This window comes from Hemicordylus capensis, chromosome 6 (genome assembly GCF_027244095.1).
Source record: "Hemicordylus capensis ecotype Gifberg chromosome 6, rHemCap1.1.pri, whole genome shotgun sequence".
NCBI classification, from domain to species: domain Eukaryota; kingdom Metazoa; phylum Chordata; class Lepidosauria; order Squamata; family Cordylidae; genus Hemicordylus; species Hemicordylus capensis.
Genome location: NC_069662.1, coordinates 169,991,380 through 170,004,631, shown reverse-complemented (window position 1 = coordinate 170,004,631; position 13,252 = coordinate 169,991,380). Strand labels below are relative to the sequence as shown.

The following is a 13,252-nucleotide window of genomic DNA, read 5'->3' as shown; positions in this document are numbered from 1 at the left end:
GCGTATCAGGCTGGTCTTTTTGCTCCTAGGAGGTGCTCAGAAGCCAAGTTTTGGGTTCACCCTCAGTGTTGGTTGTCAGGATGCTGTCAGGATAGGAACAGGAGGGTTCGCCGTGGGAAAGGGATCCACCTTCTCTGGCAGCATTTCCCACACTTCGGGGGCCTCGTCGCACCATCCCCTGTGGAGCCGCCCTCCGAGAAGAAGCCTTGCAGTCCGTGGAAGGAACCCCCATCCCTTCCCCGTCACCCAACACACCTGATTTGTGTTCCAGTGTCTGTGTGGACGGGGCCTGGAACTGCACGGCCGAGATCTGCCCCGAAGCCGTCCTCTGCCCCGGGGAGCTGATCTATGCCTTTGGCTCCTGCCTCCGGACCTGTGAGAGTCCTGAGGGCAACCTGAGCTGTGCCGGCCTCTCTGATGGCTGCGTTTGCCCCCCTGGAACCGTCTTCTTGGTGAGTCCCTCCCTGGCCTGGCCTGGCCTGGCTCAGAGGCCCCGGGACCTCTCTTGACTCCCTTGAGATGGACTGAGCAGGTGCCCGCCTACCAGAGGGGAGGGGGAGGGAAATGCTCTCCCCTCCCCCCTCCCCCGGGGTGTCCACTTGCTCACTTCCTCCTCCTGCCGCTGCCTCCCTCTCCCAGAACGAACGCTGCGTCCCCCCCGAGGAGTGCCCTTGCCACCACCACGGCCGGCTGTACCAGCCCAACGACACCATCGCCAGGGACTGCAACACCTGGTGAGGACCCCTCCGCTCGCCTCGGGCCTCCTGGGGGGCTGCAGGCCCGGCTCGGGAATCACCCCACAGCCTCGCTCTGGCACGTGCCACGCCGGTCTCAGCTGGGAGCTTCTCGTGGTGCCATTTGCCCCAGGCTCTCAGCAGCCTCCGTGCAGAAAGCAGGAAGAGCTGCTGGGAGGCTGCTCAGGAAGTGTGTCCTGCCTGTGTGTGCCTCTGCCTGCCTGCCACCTCCAGTTCTCAGCTGCCTGCCTGCCCTGTCTCTCCTGGAGCTTCTTCCTGGAGGTTCAATCCACACCACGGTTTAACGCAGCTTTGCTACACGCAGGCTGGGGTGTGGGGAGTTCATACGAGGGGACCATTTACAGCCACATCAGGATGCCGACTGAAGGTGCCGTTCATCCAGCCACCATTTTTCTTTTCTTGAGGATTCTTTTCTAGCACATTATACGCATGCTAGAAAAGTAGCACTTTGGTGCAGCTCTCAAAACGGCTTAACTTTAGGCACTTCCTGTCGCAGTAAAGCTGCCCGTCTGGAAATGTTCCTAGAGCCTCTGCTCTGAATCTGATCCTGCCAGAGACCTAGCTCCCTGTTCTCCCTTGCTTAGGGAAGAGAGCTGGCCTGGTGGTAGCAAGCAGGACTTGTCCCCTTAACTAAGCAGGGTCCACCCTGGTTGCATATGAATGGGAGACTTAATGTGTGAGCACTGGATGGGGATGGGGCTGCTCTGGGAAGAGCAGAAGGTCCCCAATTCCCTCCCTGGCAGCAGCATCTCCAAGAGAGGGCTGAGAGAGATTCCTGCCGCCTGCAGCCTTGGAGAAGCCGCTGCCAGTCTGGGTAGACAATACTGAGCTAAAGGGACCAAGGGTCTGACTCAGTCTATGGCAGCTTCCTAGGTTCCAATGTTCCTTTGTACTGCTTCGCTCTTGATCTTGCCAGTGGCCTGGCGCACTGCTCTGTGGACTGCGCCATGTTTCCCTGCTTCTTCCCTCCCCCCCTGCCCCAGGAGACCGTCCTTAACTCTTCCAGTACTAAATCTGTCCCCCCTAGTGCTTGTGCTCTCTTGGGGGCTGGCATGAGGGCCGTGGGTGGTGCCAGGGGACGTGCTCCCGCTCCTCACACCGGCCTCCTTGCAGCACTTGCCGAAGTCGGCACTGGGAGTGCAGCCGCCGCCCCTGCGCAGGGGTGTGCGTAGCCACGGGCGACCCCCACTACATCACCTTTGACGGACGGGCCTACAGCTTCCTGGGGGACTGTGAGTACATCCTGGCCCAGGAGAGCAGCGGCGCCTTCACCGTCACGGCAGAGAACGTGCCGTGCGGCACCAGCGGCACCACCTGCACCAAGTCCGTTGTGGTGCTCCTTGGCAGCACAGTTGTCCACCTGCTCCGAGGTAAGGGAGGCTGGCTGGGGGGGCGGGGGGGGAGGAGTCTGGCTGCCCCTGGCCTCCCCACGGGGAGCCATCCTGACCCCTCCTCTCTGTCCACACCAGGAAAAGATGTGACTGTGAACGGCGTCTCGGTCCGGCCCCCCAAGACATACAGCGGGAACGGCCTGAGCCTCGAGCGAGCCGGCCTCTTCCTCGCTCTCACCTCTCAGCTGGGGCTGACGGTGCTCTGGGATGGAGGTGAGACCTGGCTGGGCCCCCTCCTGACAAACAGCCAGTTAGTGCTGGACAGAGGGCTTGGAGAAGCTTTTTGTTGAAGAGTGGCATTTACATGTTCTTGATGATGATGATGATGATACCGTTTATGGGTTCCCAGCTTTGGGTTCTAGATGTCGTTGGACTACAACCCCCATCATCCCTAGCCACAGTAGCCAGAAGTGTAGGTAAGGAGGAGAAGGCAAGGGTTAGGGCACTGACACCCCAGCTCAGCCCTTCAGGATGCTGCCTGTGCTGGTCAGACTTTTGTTCGGAGTCATAAAGACTAGCAGCTTCTTTTTTAAAAAAAGACATGCTCAGAATCCCAGCATGCCAGCTTCCGACCCAGCGAGCGAAGCCTGCATTTCCATAGTGCCGTCCCAGCTCTGCCCATTCCCGAGGCCGCTGGCAATGGCCACCCTGGCAGAAGCCCGCTGCCTGGTGCTTGTGCCTCTTGGGGGCTCCAGCTCTATTTTCGCCTTGGCCTCATCGACTGGCTTTGAAACGCAGTGCTTGCCAGCTGCCTCTGGGAGGGTCGCCTCGGGGTCCAAAGGGGCAGGCGGAAGGTTGCCCACCCAGCCCCGCCTGGCCTCCCTCCTGCGGCAGCACTGAGCTCTGTGCCCGCTCACGCCCCCTGCAGGCACCCGGGTGTACGTCAAGCTGGACCCCCTGCACCAGGGCCGCGTGGCCGGGCTGTGCGGGAACTTTGATGGGGACACAGAGAACGACTTCACCAGCCGGCAAGGCATTGTGGAGCCCACGGCCGACCTCTTGGGCAACTCCTGGCGCCTCAGCCTGTTTTGCCCTGAAGTCCGGAGTGAGGATTTTGAGCACCCCTGCACGGTAGGGCTCCACCCGCTGCGAGCGCCTCTGGGTCTCCGGGCCTCTTTCGCCAGCCCGAATAATCCCGGTGGGCGGGAAATGTGACCGTTGGAAGGCAGCGGAAGGAACTGGGCCCCTTTAGCGGGAGCCTTCCCAGGCAGCTCTGAGGGCAGGGTTCAGGCCTCTGGAGGGCAGTGGCAGGGGGGCAGAGGCAGGAGAGGGGGCACACCTTCAGCTCCTGATGGTGGGCATCCTGGAGCAGCCCACTGGTGGGTCGCTGTGGGGAGCAGGGGGCTGGATGACGGGGGCCCAGCAGGACTCTGCTTGTGTTCTCAGGTGCACCTCTTTGAGAGTACAAAAAGGCTTGCCAAAGAGCTTGGAGCCATCCGTGCAGGGCGGGTCTCTCAGCGGCCCCGGTCTTGCTGGCTCCAGGCCACCCCCAGGGTCAGAGGCAGGAGGCCTCTGCAGAGTAGCCGTTGCAGAGAGGGGCATGCCTCCAGCTCCTGCGTGTGGGCTTCCCTGACGCGCCTGGTGGGCCCCCCTGGAAAGAGGATGCTGGCCCCGAGCGGGCTGGGCCTGACCCAGCAGCCAGACTCCACCTCTGTTCTTCGGGGTGGTGTTTTAGTCCCGCGGTGGGTTGCTCTGGCCCGTGTCTTGGCCCCTTCCAGAGATGGAGGCCCTCCTGTCCTGAGCACAGGGCTGCACGAGCGCATGGCTGTGCACTCTCACCGCCGCCTCTCTCCTCCCCCCCGCTCCCCCCCCAGGTAAACTCCCACCGTGTGGCCTGGGCCCGGAAGCGCTGCGGGATCCTCTTGCAGGACCTCTTTGCCCCCTGCCGCGAGGAGCTCCCCTGCCAGCAGTTCTACGAGTGGTGTGTCTTTGATGCTTGTGGGTAAGTGAGCCGAGAGTGGAGAGGCACCCCCGCAGGAAAGGTGTGTGTGTGGGGGGGGAGCAGAGGCACTCTTCCCCCAGGACTTCCGGGCCGAAGTCCAGGTCCTCCACAGCCCCCGGGGACCCCCAAATCCTCTTTAGTCTGTCCCTGGTGATGTGGCCGCCCGGCCGAGCATGATGCTGACTTGGCAGGGGAGGGGCCTCCAAAGGCCTTGAGGTCCAGGCTCCAAAATGACCTCGGTGCCCCTCCCACCGCATTTCCCCCACCGGCACTCTGTTATCTTTAAGCCCCTCGGGGGCGGCAGCGTTCCTCCCTGCCACCCCATTTCCCCCGTCAGCCGGAAGTGGCCGGAAGTAGCGAGCACACGTGCGCCCGTTGCATGTGCGCGCCCGTCTGCTGTGCACACGCACAATGGGTGAATGCGCGCTTGCTACTTCCAGCCACTTCCGGCCGACAGGGGAAATGGGGCGGCAGGGAGGAACGCTGCCACCCCGAGGGGCTTAAAGATAACAGAGCGCCAGCAGGGGAAATGCAGTGGGAGAGGTGAGAACACCCTCCCCCGACCTTAAAGTACTACCCCTGCCGGTGCCGAAACACTGAATCCCACCCACCCCAGCGCCAAAACGTTTTGGAGGCCTTTATAATGGCCTCCGAAACGTTTCGGACACATGCCTATTTTCAACCTCTATCTTGTCTCTAGAAGTCCTGGGAGGGTCAACAATTCTTTACATGGAAAGAATTCCTCCCTGACCCCCAACTGAGGCTTTAGAAAAGAACATGTTTGAGGAATTTCGTGGTGGACAGGTCTGTCAAGGGCTACTAGTCTCATGGCTACAGGCCACCTGCAGCCTCAGAGGCAAGATGCCTCTCAATACCAGTAGCAGGGCACTTTCTAGGATAGCCGCTCAACAGCAGCAAAATGCTCCCGTGCAGGAAAATCGCACTCCAAACGTAAATAGCAAAGCGCCCAGCCAGGGGAGCAGTCTCTTGGAAATGAACCACCTGGAAAAACAGCAACTTCTTCAGGCTGGATATACGACATCATAGCACTATATCAGAGTGATTAAATTCGAAACAAGGCATTGGCAGTGTGGAAGCACCCTTCCGAGATCCGCCGTGACCCCGTTGCAGGGTCTCATCTGGAAAGCACCCAGGGGAGCAACAGTAGGAGAGGGCATGCTTTAGCCTCTTGCCCAGCAGCGGCATCTGGTGGGCCACTGTGGGAAACAGGAGGCTGGCCTAGATGGGCCTCCTTGCAGGGCCGGATCCAGCAGGGCTGCTCTCCTGTTCCAATGCCCCTAGCTCCATCTAGAACCCAGGGAGGGATTCCCAGGAGGCCCTCCAAGGAGTGGGGGGATAGTGCTGCCCAGGTGTCGGCCCGCCTGGCTTGCTGAGGTCCTCTTTCTCTCTCCCGCTCCGCGCAGGTGTGACTCTGGAGGGGACTGCGAGTGTCTCTGCACAGCCATCGCCACCTACGCCGAGGAGTGCAGCCAGCGCGGGGTCTCCGTGCGCTGGAGGAGCCAGGAGCTCTGCCGTAAGCCATGGGGCTCCTGTGGGAGTTTGTGGGGCGGGAGGGAGAAAAGGCCTCCCGCCAGGGGCTCATCGGGGTCTTCCTTTCCCAGAACCTGGTCGCAGGCCGTGCCCAAGTGATGAGTCCCGGCTTGGGGACAAGAGGGCAGAGCCTGGGAGAGGCGCTGGGGCCCCTCCTGCTCCTGCCCCTGCCCTCCTCACAAGGGAAAGGGGCAGTTCCAGCCAGAGGGCGCAGAGCAGGGTGGGCTGTTGTCCAACCGCAGCTTCCATCTCCCCCAGCCTCAGTCAGTTGGGTCTGGGGATTGTGGGAGTTGCAGTTCAGCAACAGCTGGAGGGCCGCCATGTTGCCCACCCTTGGCGCGGAGGCGGTATCACCGTCGGCGGCCCCCTCACAGCGCTCAGCCCCTCCCCACAGGCTCACCCGCTAGCCCTGGCCCCCTCCCTGGCTGGCGCTCAAGGCAGCCCCTTGTGCGGCAGGTCAGCGCCCCGGCCAGAGGCCCAGTTTGCCTCCCTCCTCCCTGCCAGTTGGGGGCGGGGGCTGGGGGCCAGCGTTGCTCCTGGTCAGGCAGGCAGTTGCTGGCTTGCCCTGCAGCCCCAGGCAAGGCCGCCGGGGGGGGGGGGCGCGGCGGGGGGCTCCAGCAACCCCTCTTCACCAGGGTCAGGGCCTGTTTTCTGGACCAGGGCTGGCCGTGAGGTAGCTTGGGAGCGCCCAACGTTTTTGGAAGAGGCTCTCCAGGCCTTTGGTCTTGCTCCTCCTCTGCCGGCCTCATGGCCATGCCATTGCAAATCTCGTCTTCTGCAGGTGTTCAGGGTTGCTTTTACTTTCTCTCCTGTTAATTTATCCCGTTTCTCACTTCATTTTATTTACATTTCTATCCGCTCACCGCCACAGCCCCCTTCGCCACACCCCGTATGTCACCCAGTTTGAGAGTAAAATCCAACCAGTGCCGTGTTTGCAGTGCGACTGAAGCAACTCTCACTGCTTTTGAAAGGCAGGGAGAGCCGCTCCGGGTGCACTCGAACACAGCGCTGGCCGGATTTTACTCACAAACTGGGTGCGGCGCTCCCTTTGCGAACAAACCATGCCCGATGTCTGAAGCTGGGGGTGTGAGGCGCGGCCCCTGAAGTGTGGCGGCCCGTGTTATTCGGACCCGTCTGCACTATGGTGGCTCGGCCAGAGATTCGGAGCCCCTCCCCGGAGCGCCACCCGCCCTCACCCCCACCCCCTCCCTGTCTGCTCAGCCCTGCAGTGTGACCATGGGCTGGAGTACGACCCCTGCGGCCCGGCCTGTCCCCAGACCTGCAAGAACTTTGGCCTGGAGCCCGCTGAGCACTGCGAGGCCCTTTCATGTGTGGAGGGCTGCTTCTGCCTGGAGGGGAAAGTCCTGCATGGTAAGATCCCGGGATGCAGAGAGGGACGGTGGGGCGTGGGGCGGTGGGCTGGGCAGAGGCCCCAGACGGGGCTGTGGTGGGGTGTGGATATGCAGGGCCAAGGCAGACGTCCCTGCTGGGCCCTGGCGCCTCCACCGATGGGCCAAGGCCCTGGGGCAAGGGAGGGGATCCTGCTTGGGTCTTCCACCCTGCTGGCCGAAGTCTCAGAGAGGAGGCCCGGGGCTGGGGGGGGCAGGCTGGCCAAGGGCCAACATGCAGCCCTCGTGGCTGGAGCTTGCGCATGGCCTCCAGCGCTCTTTGCTGGGTGGCGCATTCAGCCGCAGTGGGTCCTAGGAGGGGCCGGAGCGCCTGTGTCCACTGGCTCGGAGCTCAGACTTTTCTTTTCCCCGCCAGACGGCCGCTGCATTGACCCCTCCGAGTGCCCCTGCTTCTGGGGGGGCACTTTGTTCCCCCTGGGCGCTCTGGTGACGCAGGAGTGCAGGAACTGGTGAGTCTGAGGACCACATCTGCCCCCGCCTGCCCGCTGCCCCCGAGGGAGCGTGGCACTCTCCTGTCCCATGGGCCAAAGGGATGGGGGTGCAGCATGGCCACCTAAGGGCAGGGCTTTTTGAAAAAAAGAACTTTTGAAGCTGCCGCTAGCAGCGGCAGAGCAGGACAGGAACTATGGAAGGAATGGGATGGCAGCTGGGCCTCTCTGGGGCAGGGGCCAGGGCAGGCTGGGGGGCGGGCAGTGCGCACTAGTGAATGGCGACAGGTGTGCTGGGCTGCTGTTAAAAGGAAAGCCTGGCGCACTCATTGGGTGCCCCGGCCACCACTGATTTCAGGAGGAGGAGGAGGAGGGAGGGAGGGCAGAAGAGCGGAAGACCCCCTCCCTCGGCCCTGCCTTCCTCCAAATGAGGCAGACGGGATGATTTCAGGCTTTTGCACATCTCCAAGAGAGGGCTGAGAGAGAGAGACTCCTGCCCGCAGCCCTGGAGAAGCCGCTGCCAGTCTGGGTCGACAAGACTGAGCTAGATGGACCAAGGCTCTGACTCAGTCTATGGCAGCTTCCGATGTCCCTGTTTCCCCTCTTCCCCTTCCTCTGATGTGTGTCCCTCTTCCAGCTCCTGCGAGGCGGGCCTCTGGCAGTGCAGCGCCCCACTGGAGACGTGCACCGCTCCGTCCCACTGCAGCGCGGCAGAGTTTGCCTGCCACACAGGCGGGCGCTGTGTGCCCAGCGCCTGGGTGTGCGACAATGAGGATGACTGCGGGGACGGCTCGGATGAGTTCTGTGTGCTGCACTGTGCCCCACATCAGTACCAGTGTGCCAGCGGGCAGTGTGTGCCGTGGGGCTACCGCTGCGACGGCACTGCAGACTGCTTGGACCGCTCAGACGAGAGGGGCTGCCCCCTCCCCGCCTGTGCCCTGCAGGAGTTCCGCTGTGCCAATGGCCGCTGCATCCCTCGCCAGCACGTCTGTGACGGGGAGCTGGACTGCGGCTTTGCGGATCATTCGGATGAAGCTGGTGAGCACGAGGCGAGGGGAGAGGCGAGCACGAGGCGAGCAAGCGCCTCTCGCGGCTGCTGGGAAGACGAGGGCGAGGAGCCGAGCAGCTGTGCGGGGGAGGGGGCAGGTTTTGGGAGTCGGGCAGATGTGGCATCTCTGGGCCCAGATGCCTTGGGGGAGGCAATGACGGTGATGGGAAGCACCCCAGCCCTCTCAGCCCCTGAAGCCGCTGCCCTTTCTCAAACACGCCATCCGCCAAACCACACTGAGGTGTGAAACGAGGACCGAGAGTGTGAGCTGAGCTGCACTCAGGTTCCATTTGTCCTGGGAGCTTGAGTTGGGGGCGGTGGGGGGGGGGCAGCGGGATTCCCCGATGGGGTTGACTACGACTCCCAGAATCCCCAGCTGCAATGGAGTTTGCTTGGGGGTTATGGGAGTGGTAGTCAACAACATCTGGGATTCCCTGTTAGAGGGAACACTGGTGGAGGGGGCGGGGTCCCCCAACTTTTTCCGGAGATAGAGGTCATCAGCTGGAGGCCCCTGGGCCAAAGCTGGCCCTCAGAAATGCTGACAACTAGCCTCTCCTCCCAGCTGCCCACCCAGCGTGGCATCAGGAGGCCACTTCAAGAGGCCTCGACCCACCCAGTGAAGATTTTTCCCAACGTTGCGTGCGGGGAAAGGGTTCAAGGCAGTGTGTGCGCACCACGTGCATTCAGAGTGGGGCCTTCTGGATTCAAGCTGAGCGGGGTCTAAAGTGAACCGAGCAGAGGTTTAAAGACCTGCGGGGGGAGGCACACAGGCACGCCTCAGAGGGGACACGGCTCCCTCCCTCCCTCCCTCCCTCCCTGGGTCCTTGGAAAAGGCTCCTTGCTGACCAGCTGAAAAGGAGCCAGGAAGGGCGGCCGTGAGTGTCCCTGCTGAGGAGCCAGGGAAGGACGGCCGGTCCGGCTTGGTGTGTGCCGAGGTCTCTCTGCCCAAGGCAAATGTCTCAGTGCGCGAGCCCCGCTGGGGTTAGGGTCACACGTGGCTCCTAAGCAGGCCTCTCCCCCCCCACTCCCCTCACAGGCTGCGGCCCCCCCTGTGGGCCCAGTGAGTTCCGCTGCGCCGTGGGGCGCTGCCTGCCCTACCTGCACCGCTGCGACGGGCATGATGACTGTGGGGACTTCAGCGACGAGGGCGGCTGCCTCTGTCCGGCTGGGGACTTCCAGTGCCCCGATGGCCGGTGCCTGGCTCAGGCGCTGGTCTGTGACGGCAAGCGGGACTGCTCGGCTGGGACCGACGAGGCCTCCTGCCCGGGTGAGTCCATCTTTGGGGGAGCCTTGCGGTGGGGGGGGACTTTCCTGCCTCACCACCCCCTGGTTCGGCGCCAAGTAGTCTTGGAGGCCTCGGAGATTGCCCTCCCCTCCCCCACATAGGGTTGCCCTATTCTGGCCTTCCCAGTCCACATGCCTAATGTGCATCGGATGTAAATGGGCTCGAAAACAACTTCTGAGCAGAGCCGTGACCGCACGTTTGGCTTCCTAATGCCGCTTCTACAAGGGCTGGACCATATCTTTTTTTTAAAAAAAAGGAAGGTGAAATCGGGGCGAATCTGGGTGGGCTAAGCAATCTGGGTGAGATGCTTAAAATTCGGGCAAAACCTGGGATTTCGGGCGGCATGGCCACTCTACCCCCACACACCCTTTGCCACCCACCTGGCCGAATGATCTCCTTCGCGTTATTCCTCGTCATCATCAATGGCGCCCATCAACTGCTTCCTTCCCTCCTGGGAGACGTCTGCTCTCCTGCTCTCCCGCCTTTTCTAGAATCACCAGTGACATACTTCCGCCGCCAAGATGGCAGCCTCGCGGTGGCCCTGCCTTACAGAGGGGGCCCTCTTTGGGGCGCATTTGCCTAGTTGGAACCCGCCTCTGGTCCTGAATCTGACCCTCTGGCCAAGGTGGCTTCTCTGCTGGGCCGGTCTTGCTCAGACAAGCCCCTCTGTTGCCAGGGCTGCTGTCTGGTCAAGATGGCTGCCTCCTCCTCTGTCCCTCAGAGCGAGCAAGCACGCTCTGGGGGTCTGGGGCGAACCGAGCACGGCTCCCCCCACTGGTCCTTGGACGGGGCCCCTCTGCAGTCTCCATCTCATTGCAGGCCACGTGACGTGTGCCCCGGGGCAGCTGCCTTGTCCAGACGGCGTCTGCGTGAGCCGCTTACGGGAGTGTGACGGGGTGCGGGACTGTGCCGATGGTGCTGACGAGGACCCAGCTCTGTGCCTGGAGGCCCAGACCACCGCCCCGCTTGCCACCATCCCCTCGAAACTCCCTGGGACCCACCAGCCACCTGCCAACAGGACTCTGGGTAAGGGAGCTGGGAGTGTCCCAGGCATTCAGGGCTCCTTCTCTGCTCCATGCAGTGCTGTCACCTGGAAGAGGCGGAGAATACCCCGCCGTCCTGCACCCTCCGCACCCCTTTAATAAACACACTAGGAGCCACCCTTGGGGCTAATCTGGGCTAGGAAAGGGATTTGGGAAGCAGCTGGAGGGGGAAATAGTTTCCTGGGCAGATGGAAGAGAGCAATGAAAGGAAAGGGTCAGGAGTAGGAGAAAGAGACACAACGGAACTGGGGGAGCAGGGGAGGGTCATAGGGACATAGGAAACCACCATATACTGAGTCAGACCCTTGGTCCATCTCGCTCAGTATTGTCTACACAGACTGGCAGCGGCTTCTCCAAGGTTGCAGGCAGGAATCTCTCTCAGCCCATCTTGGAGATGCTGCCAGGGAGGGAACTGGGAACCTTCTGCTCTTCCCAGAGCGGCTCCATCCCCTGAAGGGAATATCTTGCAGTGCTCGCACTTCTAGTCTCCCATCCATATGCAACCAGGGCGGACCCTGCTTCGCTAAGGGGACAAGTCATGCTTGCTACCACAAGACCAGCTCTCCTCTCCTCTCCTCTGCAGAAGAGGAAGATCGAAGAGGGGCTGAGGGGATACTGGGGCGAGGGGAGAGCTTTGAGACACAGATTTGTGCCTGCCGTGCAAACCTCTCCAGAGACCTTGAACAAGTGCGTTATCTCCCCGCCCCTCCTCCCTCCTCCGTTCTAGCGCCACCCTGTGGCCGTTACGAGTTCTACTGCCACAGCGGGGAGTGCCAGCCGCGGGGCTGGGTGTGTGACAACGAAGCCGACTGCCTGGATGGCAGCGATGAGCTGGACTGCAACCGCACCTGTGGCCTGGACCAGTTCCCCTGCACCCTTGGCGGTGAATGCATCCACTATAGCCGCCTGTGCGATGGCGCCCCCCACTGCTGGGACCACTCCGACGAGAGCATTGACACCTGTGGTGAGTGCCACGGCCCAACCGCCCCCCCCACGTGCCTTTTGTTCCCAGGCCTCTTTTGCAGCAGGGAAGGAACTGGTCTCCCTTCTTTCCCGGGACAGGCTCCACCCAGATCCCGCCCTGTCCGGGCTTCTTCATCTGCAACAGCCGTGTGTGCATCAATGTCTCCCGGGTGTGCGATGGCTCCCCGGACTGTCCCCAGGGAGAAGACGAGCTGGCCTGCGGTAAGGAGGACCAGTGCTCACCTGCTGCTGCTGCTGGGTCAATGGAGCTGACGTTGCAGGGGCGGAGATCAGCTCACAAGCCCCGCCCCCTCCTCCGGACTGGAGGTTCCACTGACCCAGGAGGAGCCTCTTGGGCCAGACGGGGCTGCCTAGAGTAGCGAGCAGAGGAGGGGACCTGCGGTTGGCACCCACCACAACTGACCCGGAGGGGGCTGGTTGTGGGGTGTCCTGTCCTGCTGCCTCCTCACCTTCTTCTCCTTTCCTTCTGACCCGCTCAGGAAGCCACATGGCTCCTCCAAGGGAGAGGAACCAGACGGCCGGGCCCTGTGCAGAGTACTCCTGTGGAGACGGCACCTGCATTGCCTTCAAACAGGTGGGCTTGTTGGGGGTTGGGGGGACTGTCCACTCTGGGCCAGTTGGGGTCATACCGGTTGGGAATTCTCTCTGGAAAGAGAAACCCTTTTTCATTATAGCAGAGTGCACAGAGGCACAACACAGCGGAATTTAGTTAGGCATGCGTGTATGCTGAGAGTAAAGTAACTTGGAGCCAGATCATAGTTTCAAATCAATATAAATAGTATTTATTAGAGAACTCCATTCTAGATAGGAAAGTGAGGAGTTAGGATCTCTAATCTATCTAGCTAGTTGGATGCAGATGGGTTCTGCATCTCTGCACACATGGTGCAGGGGAGAGGAGCTTGCATGTTGCAAGGTAGAAGGAAGGGAAGAGAGAGGCAGTAAGTGACAAGGCAGGCAGGCAGGCAGGAAGTGTCCCTGAGAGTAGCAATCTACATTCCAAAGGGATAGTGTCAGAGTAGTAGAGAACAGATGACCAATGTCTTGACCCTCTAGCCCTCTGACTCACTAGTCTGTCCTCCTATGTCATTGAGACAAGAGACAGCCCATACTTCCAACACCCCCTCTCAATGTCTCATGACTCAGTTCACAAGATTCATTTTCTCTCTCAGCCTTTCAAAGCAGGGTTTTGGTAGTGGCTTAGTGAGTATATCTGCAAGCATTTCATTTGTTGGGCAGTAGATCACCTTAATTAGTCCATCCTTTTGAAGATTTCTCACTACACTAGCTGACCCGCACAGAGCATCTGTGCGCTCTTTGGGGCCGGCTGTTCCCCCCTCCCTCCCACCCCACTCTCCTGCCCTCCCTCCCCCTCCCTCCCGCCCCACTCTCCTGCCCTCCCTCCCCTTCCCACCCGCC

General features: G+C 61.5%; 1 protein-coding gene across 1 annotated transcript in view; it reads left to right on the top strand.

The window, feature by feature from the left end:
* LOC128331382 (SCO-spondin-like) overlaps positions 1-13,252 on the top strand; it is a 126,140-nt gene that overhangs the window by 25,501 nt on the left and 87,387 nt on the right. The window contains exons 20-34 of the mRNA XM_053264726.1: positions 272-452; positions 640-734; positions 1,869-2,125; positions 2,225-2,359; positions 3,015-3,217; positions 3,961-4,088; positions 5,513-5,622; positions 6,861-7,010; positions 7,404-7,497; positions 8,114-8,514; positions 9,561-9,791; positions 10,629-10,835; positions 11,580-11,816; positions 11,915-12,037; positions 12,316-12,410. Of these exons, the coding sequence (XP_053120701.1) occupies positions 272-452; positions 640-734; positions 1,869-2,125; positions 2,225-2,359; positions 3,015-3,217; positions 3,961-4,088; positions 5,513-5,622; positions 6,861-7,010; positions 7,404-7,497; positions 8,114-8,514; positions 9,561-9,791; positions 10,629-10,835; positions 11,580-11,816; positions 11,915-12,037; positions 12,316-12,410 (2,647 nt within the window). The remainder of the gene's footprint in view (positions 1-271; positions 453-639; positions 735-1,868; positions 2,126-2,224; positions 2,360-3,014; positions 3,218-3,960; positions 4,089-5,512; positions 5,623-6,860; positions 7,011-7,403; positions 7,498-8,113; positions 8,515-9,560; positions 9,792-10,628; positions 10,836-11,579; positions 11,817-11,914; positions 12,038-12,315; positions 12,411-13,252) is intronic.